Source organism: Sceloporus undulatus, chromosome 1 (assembly GCF_019175285.1).
Source record: "Sceloporus undulatus isolate JIND9_A2432 ecotype Alabama chromosome 1, SceUnd_v1.1, whole genome shotgun sequence".
Taxonomy (NCBI): Eukaryota; Metazoa; Chordata; class Lepidosauria; order Squamata; family Phrynosomatidae; genus Sceloporus; species Sceloporus undulatus.
In genome coordinates this window covers 109,552,459-109,567,631 of record NC_056522.1, presented here as the reverse complement: position 1 = coordinate 109,567,631, position 15,173 = coordinate 109,552,459, and the positions used below count along the sequence as shown (strand labels likewise).

Here is a 15,173-nt window from a genome sequence, read left to right as displayed (position 1 = left end):
TTTTTTAAAAAGCTTTTAGTGGTCTTATAAAATTAATAATAATAATAATATTTATCTTCCGCTTAATCTCAGGGAATCCAAGCAGATTACAGCAGTAAAATACAGTACAATTAAAAGAGATACATTAAAAATTCCAAAATTCCCACCCTCCCCCTCACATAAAAAGATAACCAAGTCCTAAAAAGAGATTAAACTGGGAAAAAAAGTTAAAACATTAATATACAATACATTAAAATGTGATAAAAATTTCAAGCGGAGTCCAGGTAGGGTACATAAAGATGGAAGATGAAAGGGAACTGGGGGGGAGGCAGGTCAGCAAGGGTGTTCTAGTCTGGAAAGGCCTGCCGGAAGAGATCCGTCTTAATAGCCTTCTTAAAGGTTTCCAGGGTGGTAATCTGATGGATCTCATCTGGCAGGCCCTTCCAGAGCCTGGGAGCGGCTGATGGAAAGGATCTCTGGGACACTGCAGTAAATCTAGTCCTCTTAGGCTGGAGCAGATTCTTCCCAAGGGTAGGAAGAGTGCGGGGAGGATTACATGGAAGAAGGTGCTTCTGCAAGAAGTCAGGACCCAAGCCATGGAGGGCTTTAAAGGTTAAAACCTACACCTTGTATCTTGCCCGGAAGCTAAGAGGCAGCCAGTGAAGGGATTTTACAACTGGTGTAACAGGAGCATATCTAGGTGTGCCGGTAACCAACCTGGCTGCCATATTCTGTACCAGTTGAAGCTTCCAAACTTGACACAAGGGTAGCCCCATGTAGAATGCATTACAAAAGTTGAGCCAAGAGGTTACCAGAGCATGTACCAATGTTTCAAGGTCTCCCCGTTCCAGGAAGGGGTGCAGTTGGCGTATCAGCTGAAGCTGACAGCATGTGCTCCTGACAGTCGCATCCACCTGAGCCGTCAGATGAAGGGACAACTCCAGGAGCAACCCCTAGACTGCGAACATAGTCCTTCAGGGGAAGTGTGAACCCATCCAGAACTGGCTGGCATAACTCCATTCCCGGATTGGGGGTCCCTATTACAAGTACCTCCATCTTACCTGGATTCAATTTGAGTTTGTTTTCCCTCATCCAGTCCATTACCGCATTAAGACAGTCATTTAGAGGAGAGATGCCATCCTTAGTCACTGAATAAGTCTGAGACATAGAGAAACATATTTGGGTGTCACCAGTGTACAGTACTGATAACTCCCTGCCTCATGTCTCCAGATGATCTCACCCAGCGGCTTCATGTAAATGTTGAACAGCATTGGAGGCAGAATCGCACCTTGAGGGATGCCTGACCTAAGCTCCCTCTTGGTCGAACAACTGTCCCCAAGCAACACCATCTGGAACCTGCCCAAGAGGTAGGACTGGAACCACTACAATGCAGTGCCTCCAATTCCCAGCTCCCTCAGGCGTTCCAGAAGGATACCATGGTCAATGGTATCAAAGGCCGCTGAGAGGTCCAAGAGCACCAACAGGGTCACACTTCCCCTGTCGATGCCCAGACGGAGATCATTGACCAAGGTGACCAACTCCATAGCCCGGCCTAAATCTGGTTTGAAATGGATCTAGAAAATCCGTTACAATAAAAAAATTAGAATCAAAATCAAGCATACCAACAAAAACTACACAAAACAAACAGATAATCATCCATCCACATCTGTTAGAACTTCCTTTCCTGATTTCTGTAATCTATAATAAACATTAAATACCTCATAATTTTTCATCTTTCTATTTATCATAGAGACTCCGTCTTACTTCCTTTGATTCTGACTTGACTGAATCAAGCTTTGCTTCCCATTATAAAATCCAGATAAACACAAAACACGTTATGTGTGTGCCATATCTCTATCATAACATAAACCAAACATTATTTATTTTCTTTAGCCTTAAACTCAATAGATTAAGAAATGTCTCTTATTATGAAGTCAAACTATTCAGATTTGTAAGTGGCTTTCTGGGAGCCGCCGCTTTGGATCCCACTTTGGGAAGCATAAAAATGAAAGAAATAAATAAAATAATAAACACAAGGCATTCATAAATGAGTCATAGCATCACAAGAGACAATGTGGCATGGTTTGGGTGTCTGACTATGACTCTGAAGACCAAGGTTCAAAGTCCCAGCCATGGAAACCCACTGGGTGTCAGAACGGTCAGACAGCTCTTGGATCAATCAATCAATCAGTCAATCAATCAGTCAGGTTTGATGTAAAACAAACAGCACTTTATTGAAGATTTCCAAAACGGCACTTGTGACTCATTCAGCTTCTAAACTGAGACTGCCCATCTCCAGCAATTACAATACATAAAATCCCCAGCAACTCCACCCCTAACACTCCTCTCCCTCCTTCTCCATCTGCAAAATCCCCCTCGCTCCCCCTTTTTAATACTTAACTAACAGTTTCTAACACCACATATGGCTGTACTGGCACTCCAGGCCTCTTGCAACTAATAACGAAGTATCAGTATCTGCCCTCCCCTTAAGCCTATCCCGTCTATAGCTAAACTAAATATTCTCAGCCCACTACTATTATTTTTCCCACTCCATTATCTCCAACCTCTCTCATATCTGTTTATTTCTGATAGAATCCAAGGATTCTAACACTGGGTGACCTTGGGCAAGGCACACTCTCTCAGCTCAGAAGGAGACAATAAGCAAGCCCTCTCTGCACAAATCTTGCCAACAGAACCATGTACTAAGCTTGCCTTGAGGTTGCCGTGAGTCAGAAACAACTTGAAGGCACACGCCAACAACAAAACATCACATGAAATTCATATCTAGAATATATCTATATTATAAAATATATCTTCATATATTTAGAGTCTCCACTTACTCTAAAGACAACAGGAGTTGTCATCCAGTTGAACCTTAATACATATTGACAAAGGCAGGAGACCTGTGATGCTCTTCCCTCTCCTTACAGAAAAGGGATGGAGTTATTTCCATTTAGTGTAGAGGTGAAAAGGTATCCATACATCAGGCTCCCAGAGGACCTTTTCAGCCATCGCTCCCAGATTATGGAACGGCCTGCCAGATGAGATCTGTCATTTTACCAGTTTAAACAGCTGTTAAGACGGATGTCTTCTGGCAGACCTTTCCTGGATAGATACCTGGCCACCAAAAAGAAGACCCAACTAGTTGACCTCTGATTGGCTACAGTTACCATTTATTGACTATTTATTGCTATTGTTTTAAAATGTTTTAATTGTAATTGGTTTAACTGTATTTTAAGGGAGGGTGAGACTAGGGATTATGTTATGCAATGTATATTTTAATATTATAAGCCACCCTGATTGCATTGTGCAGAGGGGCGGGATAATAATAATAATAAGTTTATTATATATTATTATTATTTATGTTATTATCATTATATAATTTTTTTATAATTGGTGCTAAGAGGCAAAATAGTAATTGTGTTTCTTGATATTTCTAGTACTACTTCTTAACATAGAGGATTCTGTGTGTGTGTGTGTGTCTGTGTCTGTGTGTGTGTGTGTATACTTTAGGACTCACAAGAGAGAAAACTTAAATTGATCAAGCAAAGTTAATTTCTAGTATTATATTTAATACTTTTACTTAATACAGAGGATTTTGACTATGGCTGCATCCGCAATGCAGAAATAATCCGGTTTAAGACCGCCTTAACTGCCCTTGCTCGGTGCTAGGGAATCCTGGGAATTGTAGTTTATTATGGCACCAGAGCTCTCTGACAGAGAAAGCTAAATGATTCACAAATTACAGTTCCCAGGATTCCCTAGCATTGAGCCAGGGCAGTTAAAGCAGTCTCAAACTGGGTTATTTCTGCAGTGAGTTTTAGACCTGCGTAAGACTGATAAGAGAGAAAGCTTAAATTGGTCAAGCAAAGGGAATACCCTAATGGCTTTTGTTACTTAAATGCAGATGGGGAAACAATCTTCCAAATGCTACTCCAGGAGATATAACACTTTTCACAAGTATGTAAAATATTATAGTACAGCCCGATACTTGACTGCTTGTGTTTTTTATTGTGTTTTGTATTTTAATATGATGTATCCCACCTTGAGAAGAGGTGGGAAAGAATAAAATTTATTATTATTATTATTATTATTCACAAGTAAACTTTGATGACCAGCCCTCCCTCCATTCCAACTGCCCTTGCTCTGGCCTCAGAAGGAAAGAAAAGTAGGCTGTATCTGCTGTCCCTTTTTCCTTGTGGATTACTTGATTATTTTGATTGTAAGCCTGAGGGCAGGGAATTGTCAAATTAACCATTTGGAAGCTGCTCTGGGAGTCTTTTTGGCTGATGGGTGAGGTACAAATACTGTAAATAAATAACTACTTTACTCAGCAAGGTACAGTATCTTTCAAGGTAAGCATGTTGAGGCTTATAGCTGCCTGTGTATATTTGAACAGCTTGGTCTCCCACTAAACTCAATGGACCTAAGACCTAAGCGGAAATGCACAGCATTGCTTTCCAAGTAAAAAGAGAAAATGTCATGGGGACAGAGTTCTTGAAACTCCCGACCTGTTGCACAGCAAAAATCTGTATTGACTCTAACAACATAAAAGGGAAGGGCACAGCTGTACAGCTAAACAGTGTTTACTAAGGGTGAAACCACAACATTTAAGTATCTTAAGTTTCACACCTCAGAAAATGAGTAGACTTTTTTAGCCCTTCCCCCCCCCCCAAATGTAATCAATCCATGTTCCTACATTTGGTAATAAACCAAACAAAGGTTCCCATTTTCTTAATACCCACTTTCTCAACCACAGGAAGTATCTGGAAATAACTTCTGAGATACAAATGGAAACAGCTATCATAGAAATTATCCATGTTATGATGTGAAGTTGAAGGCTTTCATGGCCAGGATCCATAGTTTTTTGTGGGTTTTTCAGGCTATGTGGCCATGTTCTCGAAGAGTTTATTCCTGACGTTTCGCCAGAATCTGTGGCTGGCATCTTCAGAGAATGCTTGCCTGGAAGAGTGTGTGTGTCTGGCTTTGCTTTGCGAACGAAGATTCAGGAAGGACTCATCACGCGCTTTGTACAAGCACGTTGGTGACTAAAAAGGCCAATCCGGGACAAACAGGTCCGGTTGCAGAAAGCAGAGCGGAAAGTCTCCTTGGGTGATGTTTCTGGGTTGTGGTTCTTTCTGCGTTGTCATTTCTCTTCAAGACTCGTTTGCCGTGAGCTTTTGAAAAAGGCTGCAGCACCATGTGTGTCTCCATGCCTCCCAATGCGAGGCCAGGGCAGACCATTGTTGGTGATCAATTTGGCCAAGCCTGAGATGTTGTTTCAGGGAGTCCTTGTATCTCTTCTTTGGGGACAGTATGTATGTATGTATACATACATACATACTGTGTGATCCTGGGTAAGGAGGACTGATTCCCATGTTAATCTGTGTATTTCTATCATGTGTCAAATGAGTCACAGACAGAATAGGCAAAGTGGTGAAGATGCACAACCTCCAAATGGTTTACAAACCGACCAAGGAAATCCAGGAAATGCTGCACTCAGGGAAGGACAGGAGAGACCCTCTCACAGCTGTAGGGAGTTTACCATATATCATGCAGCTGTGGACAAGTCTCCATAGGGACCACCAAACGCAGTGTGCAAACAAGAATCAAGGAACACAAGAGACACTGCAGCCTGGGCCAACCAGAAAAATCAGCAGTAGCTGAACATGCCACAAACCATCCTGGGCATAAAATGCTGTTTGAAAACACTGAAGTTCTGGACCATGCCAATCACTACCATGTCAGGATGCACAGGGAAGCCATTGAAATCCACAAACACCTGGACAATTTCAACAGGAAAAGGAATCCCTTAAAGTAAACAAGGGTTGGCTACCAGTCCTGAAAAGCAGCAAGATGAAGACTCAACAAATGCAAATGAGAAATCTCCCAGGGTCAGGGGTTTCCCAGCAGACAATGAGCACCAATTAGCAGACTAATCCTCTTTTTCATATCCTCCTACCCTGAGGAGGCCATCAACAACAGAACACAGATTAACATGGGAATCACTCCTCCTTACCCAGGATCACACAGTATGTATGTATATGTGTGTGTGCATGCACACACACACACCCCACTCTCTTCCAGGTCAGCATTCTCTGAAGATGACAACAAAACATCAGGAATAAACTCTTCTAGAACATGGCCACATAGCCAGAAAAACCCACAAAGAACTATCCATGTTACATTCAAATAGCTTCATCTCAGTGAAGGTGTAGTAGCATATGCTTTCACAAGGAATGATTTTCAAATGGCAGTGGCTCAACACAGTACCAGTACCATAGTACTGACTCAACAGCCATCACATATAGACCAATGCCTGTCGTTTGGAGGATTCCCAAATCAAAATAATTGGCACTTTGAAGATTCTTCAAGCAGCTGTATTTTGCTGCTCCATGCCATTGATTTTTTTTAAAATAAATTTTAACAGGAAGACATCATTCTTCAATACTTTACTGTTGTTGCTGTTCTGTGTGTTCAAGTCACTTCTGACATGACAGTCCGAATGCTAACATATCATGCTCTTTTCTTGGCAGAATTTGTTCAGAGGGGGGGTGACTTGCCCATGATCATCCAGTAGATTTCCACAGCCAAGTGAGGATTCGAACGGTAGCCTTCCAGTGTCCTAGTCCAACACTCAAACCGCTACATGAGGCACAAAAGAGTTGCCCACTGAGGGAATTGTTTCCTTCAGTGAGAATGAAAGAGGTAACTCTGCTGGGGATGCTCTAGCTAGCAAGCAGGTTGAACTTGATGGCATATGGAGCCTCTTCTCCTTGCTTGATAATATTATTCTATAATGCTACTAATTTCCTTTTATTAAAATCATTTTTGAGACAGCCAGCATGGCAAAGTAGTTTGAGTGCTGGACTAAAACTCTGGAACTGGGGTTCAATTCCTGCTCCATCCATGGAGTCCACTGGGTGACCCTGGGCAAGCCATGCTCTCTCAGCCCCAGGGGAAGGAAATGGCAAACCTCCTCTCAGCAAATCTTGGCTCAGAAAACACCATGACAGAGTCGCCTTAGGGTCACCATGAATCGGAAACAACTTGAAGGCACACCACCACCACCACCACCACCACCACAACCCCTACTTTTCAGACCAAATTGAGCCTTTAAAAGCAAGTAACATTTCTTAAACTATCAATTAATAAATAACAAAATCAAGATTGTAAAAAAAGATTGTAAGCCTGAGGGCAGGGAACTGTCTAATTGAATATAATAATAATTGTAAGCTGCTCTGAGAGCCTCTGGGGCTGAAGGGCAGGGTATAAATACTGTAAATAACAATAAATCACAATAAACAAGTGCATGCATATGTTGACAGCTGCACACTGTCAATGTGAGGTGTGCTGCTATAATAGAAACAGCACATTTTCCCAGCACTGGGTTGTGAAGGTCTTTTTTTAATTAATACTTTCAGATAGTGAATTAAATCTTGCTGTAAGCTAATTAGCCACTAAATACTGAATTGCTTCCCATCAGTACCAACCTGAGAACTTTTCTTCTTGCTGTTGCACTGTTAAAAGGAAATCATTTGGCTGCTCCCCCAGTGCATCTGTTTGCTTTTGCCTGCCTCGAGTTTTACCAAACGCACACAGACATGTGCCAAACCGGGTTATTCCTGCAGTCTGGCTCTCTCTCTCTCTGCCTTCCTTCCCTGCGGTTTCGCTCAGCGGCAGTTCTCCTCACCGTCCGCCGGGGCTGCTCTGGCGCGTGCCAGCCGAGGGTCGCGCGAGCTGGAACGTAGCCTACCAGGCACCGCGGCCGCCCAATCAGAGCGAAGAGGATGGGCGGGACTACCCGGCTCCGGGCCAATAGCGCGTCCCTCCCGACCTACCTGCCTGCGTATATAAAAGCCGCTGCGCGGTTCTCTTCTCTCCCCTCGCTGACACAGTATGGCCGGCGACATTAGCTAGCGCTCGCTCAACGCTTGTCTCTGTAACAGGGAATCCAAGGAAACGAACCGCCTCGCCTCGCCTCGCCTCGCCTGCACGCCCGACCGCCGACCCTCGCCTTCCGCCTCGCTCCTTTCTCCCATCCCGAAAGGAGACGCAGCAAACCTTCCCCGCGCAACCGCTCCCGGGTATATATATCTATATATCTATATATACATGCATAAAAATCTAATCTATATATATATAGATAGATAGATAGATATACTTCCCCCCCCTTTATAGCTTAATATAAGATTGCAACCCCGTCAATCAAGAGGTGAAACCTGCTCGGGACGGGCTGAGACCGCCGCGGCCCTGAAGCCGGTGGAGGAAGGCAAGAAGGAGACGGAGGAGAAGGAGAGGAGGGCGGCGTTGGCGGCGGCGGCGGCGGCAGGAGCGGGAGCAGAGCAGCCGTCGAGGGCCGGGGGTGTCTGTCGTCTATTTGTTTCGGGTTTTTGTTTTTTTGTTTCGTTTTATAATTTCTGTGGTTGTTGGTTTCGCGGAGTTTGTCTCACCATGATGGAGGAGGAGAACGGCGCACACTTCTTCGAAGGGACCGAGAAGCTCCTGGAGGTGTGGTTCGCCCGGCAGCAGCAGCAGCAGCAGCAGCCCTCGCCGCAGGAGGCGCTCCAGAAGAGCAAGGGCTCCGGCGACCTCCGCACCATCCCCAGGTCAGGCGGCGCACATGCAGAGCCACGAGGGAAGGTGGGAGGAGGCATGGCGGCTCTGCTTCGAGCTTGCTCCGCACTGGAGAAAGTAACACCCTTTGGCACCGCTTTAACTGCGTCCTGGCTCCTCCGCTCCGGGCCCACAACAAACTCCAACTCCCAGAATTCCAGAGCCTTGAGCCAGGACGCAGTTAACGCCGTGCCTATATACACTTGTCTCTCCATATTCGTGAACGTGGGGGGAAGCCGCGATTAACCCCGTATTTTTACCTGAGAGGACGCCTCTCTAGGAACCTCCAGCGCAACTCTATGGAGGCCGGCCATAGAACTGCGTTGGAGGAGCCGCAAACGCCCAGCGGAGCGTCCTCTCTAGGAATCTCTAGGTCTTCCCAGGGCGACTTCAGGTTACAGTTGAAAAGTTGACCATAGAGTTGCGCTGGAGGACCTAGGGATTCCTAGAGAGGACATGTGAATCAAATACGTAGGCATGGAGGGATCACTGTGTGTGTATATATACACACATACACACGCCTTGAGCGTCTATATTGGGAGAAATGGGGGGATGTAAGGGGATCATAGCGATAATAGTGCGTATATGCGTGTAATGTGTGAGCGTGAGGGAATTGGTGACAGGGAAGAAGGCTAAATAATTCTCTGCTCGGGGCAGTTAAAGCGGCCTCAGCCTTATCCCTGCAGCGTGGATGCGTCCTTTTAACTCGCCCCGGCTCAGTGCTAGGAATGCTGGGAGCTGTAGTTCATGGTGGCACCAGAGCTCTTCCTGACGGAGGAGTCTAAGTTAAAATGGAGGGATAAAAGAAACTTCTTGGATCTACAGCAGAGCACGGTCTGGGAAGTGGAGTTTTGTGAGCCGCTTAGCCTTGTTATGTATGTCAGGCAGAAGGGCTCTGGTGCCACCATGGACTACAGTTCCCAGGATTCCCTGTCAGTGAGCCTGGGCAAGAGTGACGCATGTTAAAGCCATGTCGAATGGATCGTTTCTGGAGCGTGTTTTGGATCTGAGAAGTTCCTTTTATTCCTCCATTTCCATTTAGCTCTTTGAAGGAGGGAGGGCGCAATGGTGGCTGGCTCCTCAACGGACGCTAACGGCCTCCAGAGGCGGCGCGCGCCTCGAGCTCTGAGGAGGGAAGTTGGGCCGCTGGGAGGGAGGGAGGGAGGCAGGGCTGAACGTCGTGCCCTTGTCAGGGAAGGAGCCGGCCTCCTTCAAGCGGGCATTTTTGACTCTGGCGGTGGGGGAGAGATGAGGAGCCTTTTCTCCTTGACGCCTTTCCCACGGAAGGACTTTGAAGGGGCTCAGCCCCCTCGTCCTCCCTCTCCCCTCCCTCAGCTTTAAATCCATGGGGGTGGCCGTGTATAATAATAATAATAATAATATTAATAATTTTATCCCGGTTCATAACAGTGATAAAAATTTCATAGTACAAAATGAATCCCTCCATCCCCCCCCCCCCACTATATAACAGTTGCGGCATAACAATAATTAAGGTGCTGTACAAATCGTTAAAACAAATTATACTGGTCCCTCCACATTCGCTGGGGTCAGGGACACAGGACACCACCCCATGAATGTGTGAAAACCCACAAATAACAAAAACACCATGTTTTTAACCAAGAGGACACCTCTAGGAACCTCTAGGTCCTCCAGTGCAACTCTGTGGCCAACATCTGCCAGACAGTGGCCATAGAATTACACTGGAGGAGCTACAAAGGCCTAGTGGAGTCTTCTCTAGGAATCTCTGTCAGTGGTCCCCAAACTCTGGTCTTTAAGGGATTTTTTGGACTTCACCTCCCAGAATCCCAGACTATTGGCCAACATGGCTGAGGCTTCTGGGAGCTGAAGTCCAAAATCTCTCAAAGGGCACAGTTTGGGGACCACTGCTCTAGGCCCTTCAGTGCGACAGTTGGTTAAAGTTGACCATAGAGTTGCACTGGAGGACCTAGATATCCTAGAGAGAACATATTAATAAAATCTGTGAATAATCAAATCTGCAGAAGTGAAAGCTGGAAATGTGGATGTACAAGTGTATTTTTATTCCAAATTTATTATTTCACAGTTATATCTGCTAAACAAAATAATCACGTATCAATCTAATCCCTTCCTTCCACCTCCCTTCCTCCTTCATCACTTCTTTCTCTCTTCCTCTCACACTCCTCCCATTCTTTTCATTCCTTCTCCTCCCAATCTACAGGCTGTTGTTGTGTGCCTTCAAGCCATTCAATGTCACACAAAACTGCAGTTTCCAGGATTCCCTAGCATTGAGCCAGGACCGTTAAAATGGTCTCAATCCATATTATTTCTGCAGTCTGTTTTGGACCTATCATGGGGCTTTCTTCTCTAGTTATAGTTTCTTTAGAGGGGGCTTGCTCCTGCCTATCCTTGAGGAGGAGCTGAGAGCATGACTTGCACCCAGTGGGTTTTTTTCATGGCCAAGTTGGGATTCAAACTCTGGTTCTCATTCGCAGTCCAAGGCTTGAACCACTGAGCCAGGCTGGCTCTCAGTGCAGGCTGTGGTTAAGGATAGTTCTGGTTAAGTTAGGTAGGATAGCATTGAACAAATAGGAAGATTTCTTTTTCTTTTTTGCAAGTACAGTCATCCCTCCACATTTGCAGCTTTGACTTTTGCAGATTTGAGTATTCATGGATTGTAGTACTATGTTCTCTCTGGGAATCTTTGGGTCCTCCAGTGCAACTTTGTGGTCAACTTGAACCAAAAATCGCAGTGAAGGACCTAGAGGTTCCTAGAGAGAACACTGCACTAGGCATTTGTCACTCCTCCAGTGCAATTCTGCGGTCAATGTCTGGCAGATGTTGACCACAGAGTTGCACTGGAAGAGCTAGAGATTCCTAGAGAGGTGTTCTCTCAGGTAAAAGCATGGTGATTTTGTTATTTGCGGTTTTTCCACATTCATGGGGCTCCTGTGCCCCTGACCCTAGTGAATGTGGAGGGACCACTAGTAATTAAATCACAGTAAATCATAGGGGTATTAACGTTAGCAGTGACAGCAGTGATAGTTTTAAGAAAGTTGTGTTGATGTGACATCATCGTAGTAGGAGTATTGTCCTGGACTGGGACTGCTTCCCTCTTCGCTGGGAAGTCCTGTTCATGTTTCTCTTGTCCTTAGGACCTCCGCCACTGAGGAGGACCTCGTTCCCTCCTGGCATGGGGAGAAACCCTTGGCGGGGTGTGGGTGTGAGCATGGCTCCCCTCTGGCCACCAGCCTTGGCCACTAAAGCCTGGGGCCTCCTCCTCCTGGCCACACGGACGTCCCTTGAATGAGCTCCCAGAGTCACTTGCTACTACCAGTAGTAAGCGGGTCCTCTTTCATAGAGGAACTATGTTTAGCTTCTGAGGCAGAGGTCTGATATATTTTGGGCCTCTGGGGTGGGGGTGAAGGTGAGGCGAGGACGAAGGCAGGTAGGCCTTGGCTGGGGAAGGAGCCCTTATTTGTGTGCCTGTGTGCAGAGCAGGGAGAGGCCCCGCCTGCCTTTAAAAAATGTGGCTGGAAGAGCGAGAAACGTGAGGAGGCTTCTGGCCCGGCCCCCAGATGGAGTGGCCTCGCCTTCCCCATAAAGGAGGCAAGCCAATGGGGTGGCAGGGGTCGGATTTAAGGGCTGGGCCTGGGGCTGTCATCCAGTGGGCATTTCAGGAATGTGGATGATGGAGGAAGAGCCAGCTCTGCCCAAGAGGGTAGTGGGGGAAGGGCTGGGCTCCACGCAGGAATGACTGCAGGGGGCTTGTGTTGGCTTTGCCTTGAGGGAGGAGGACCGGAGCCCCGTGAGTCAGTTTCAGTAGCTTAGGTCTGTATAATTTGTCAGGCATAGAAGCCGGAGTGGAAACTGTCCTTGATAAGGCTGATTGAAACAGGCAACGAAGGCCTGAGTGAGGAGGCTGTTTGTAGCCTTCTGGATAGATTGCAAGGGGGGTCTTGTTGCCCCTTTGAGACTCACTGAAAGAAAGAAGCTGATACCATGAGTTTTCACAGACTTGAGCCTCCTTCCTCAGATGCATGTTTAGATTGGATAGATCACCAGTGAAAGGTCCACCATATGTTTAAATTATGGTGCTGAGTAGTTTTTTAAGACATTTGAAAGGGGTGTTTGCCTTAGCTGCTGGGGGCCTGAAGGGGTTGGTGTTAAGCACATATCCAGGTCCCTGTCTCATTTTAAGTTTACTTGTTCTTTGGATAGTTCCTGCATGCACCTGCCATCACATGCTGGTCTTGCCCTGAAGGCCTCCCAACACCTATTGGTCTGGATAACTAGGTCATTGGAGGAATGAACTAGCTTAAACAAATAAACTTTTCTGAGAACTCTATGGTTGAGGTTAAAAAGAGCAAGTGTAACTTGTTTGAAGGCATACATTTTGGGCTGAATTGCCATAAAGGACATTTAGAAGTGTGTCATCTTGAAAGGAACAGAAGAGCTAGGATAAGTATTCACTTCCACAAACAAGTAACTATCTTACAACATTGTTGCTGTGTAAAACCTTATGGAAGGGAGGACAGCTATTGGTAGTATACAGCAGATGTTTCTTAGGCAAGGAATACGTAGAGGTGGTTTTGCCATTTCCTTCCTCTGAAATACAGCCTACAGCACTTGGTATTCATTGGCAGTCTCCCATCCAAGTACTAACCATTGTGACCCTCCTTAGCTTCCAAGATCAGACAAGATCTGCCTTCAGGTCAGTGGTTCCCAAACCTTGGTCCTACAGTTCGGAACGCACGGAGATTCAAAGTTTGGGAACTACAGCTTTAGGGTATTTAACAAGGTTCTTACTGTTGTATGGCTTTAAATCATTTTTGACTTATGGTGATCCTAAGGCCATGGGATTTTCTCAGCAGAATTTGATCACTGAGAGTGAGAGAGTATGTCTTGCCTAAGGTCACCCAGTGGGTTTTCATGGCTGTGCAGGGATTTCAACCCTAGTCTCCAGAGTCATAGTCCCAGTGCTCAAACCACTATGCCATGCTGCCACATATAAAACAGGCTTTACTTTGGGGAAACTGACTAGACAGAAGTGGGAAGCTGAAGTTCTCTAGATGTTTGTGGCCTGCAGCTCCCATAATTTCTCACAACTGACTGTGCTGACTTGGGCTGTTGAGAGTTGTAGACCCATAATTTCTGGATGGTCCCAATAGCCCATGCTGGGTTAGATCACATGAGGCAGTTGGTTCCTCAGTGTGTTCTGTTTCTAATTAGGGTGGATGTCATTGAACAAAGATTCACAATATGGTGAACTGTTTTATCAAGTGGTAAGGTGATCTGCTTGCTATATGTTCCATTTCATGAATAGCTCTGTTTTTGAGGAAGAAGCTTGAGTTCATTCAGTTGTAGGTGTTGCATCTGCCTTTTGTCCAAGGAACTCAGTCTTGATGCACATGATTGTCCGTCAATAACATTAGCTTCTCAGCTGCCCTGCATGGAAGCTTGGTGGAGCCTAAAATTGTTCATGAACTCCTTTATCCTTATAAAATAAAAGTATTGTGGCTGTACTGGCCTTCTACTCAGTGCTGAAAAAGAGTGTGTGTGTGTGTGTGTGTGTGTGTGTGTGCGCGCGCGCGCATAGTACTCAAACATACAACTTCATCTGCAGTAAATCAGTATTGCTGGCTTTACATTGTACATGGCTTTTTCTGTTAGAGATAGATTTAGCAACCAAGGGGTGTCCAATCCAAATGGTGCACCTCATCTTCTAGTTCTAGCACCTGTTTTGTCCCAAACATTAAAGCAAATCTTGGTTCATCACTAACATCTGAAAAGAGGGTGTTTTTTTTAATTCTAGTAAACTTGCTTCAAGTTATATATCTTGACAGCAATAGGAATATTATGTTTGCCTTACTGTTTTCTGTGGACCACAGAAGTAGATAAATGAAGGCACCTACCCACAAATGAATTGCTCCTAGTGGGTCTCACGTGCCACTGTAAGTTTTCCTTCTGTTCAAAGCACACACACAATTTGTATGAAGAGGATGAATTCATAGAGCACTTATTCCCAAAGTATAGAAGAAGAGAGTGCAGAGGAAGTGTCTGTACTCTCAATGAAATCACATATCAGTATATATAATAATAATAATAATAATAATAATAATAGGTTTTATTTATATACCGCCCAATCACTGGGAATCCGAGCGGTTTACAATAGAGGGGATAACAGACAGTTCCCTGCCCACAGGCTTACAATCTAAAAGACACGACACAAAAGGAGAAGGGAATGGTGAGGGAGGGAGGGAATCAGGTCCAGCATTCTTCTCTCCCTCTGAGGCCTGGACCAAGGCAGATGGACCGGAGGGAGGGCTCTTCTTCTTCAGGCTAGCCCCTGATGGTACTGGGCCAGCCTTCTCTCTCCCTCAGAGGCTGAAAGATGACAGTTAGGGAGGGAGGAGCCTCCTTCTTCAGGCCAGCCCCTGATGGAACTGGGCCAGCCTTCTCTCTCTCTCAGAGGCTGAAAGATGACAGTTAGGGAGGGAGGAGCCTCCTTCTTCAGGCCAGCCCCTGATGGTACTGGGCCAGCCTTCTCTCTCCCTCAGAGGCTGAAAGATGACAGTTAGGGAGGGAGGAGCCTCCTTCTT

General features: G+C 45.6%; 2 protein-coding genes across 2 annotated transcripts in view; one reads left to right on the top strand and one right to left on the bottom strand.

Annotated features, from left to right (window-relative positions):
* The window catches only part of CDK19 (cyclin dependent kinase 19), a 132,832-nt gene extending 124,951 nt beyond the window's left edge, over positions 1–7,881 (bottom strand). The window contains exon 1 of the mRNA XM_042446696.1: positions 7,473–7,881. The gene's annotated coding sequence lies outside the window, so the exon portion shown is untranslated. The remainder of the gene's footprint in view (positions 1–7,472) is intronic.
* AMD1 (adenosylmethionine decarboxylase 1) overlaps positions 7,853–15,173 on the top strand; it is a 27,825-nt gene continuing 20,504 nt past the window's right edge. The window contains exon 1 of the mRNA XM_042446698.1: positions 7,853–8,588. Coding sequence (XP_042302632.1) covers positions 8,434–8,588 — 155 coding nt within the window. The 5' untranslated portion in view covers positions 7,853–8,433. The remainder of the gene's footprint in view (positions 8,589–15,173) is intronic.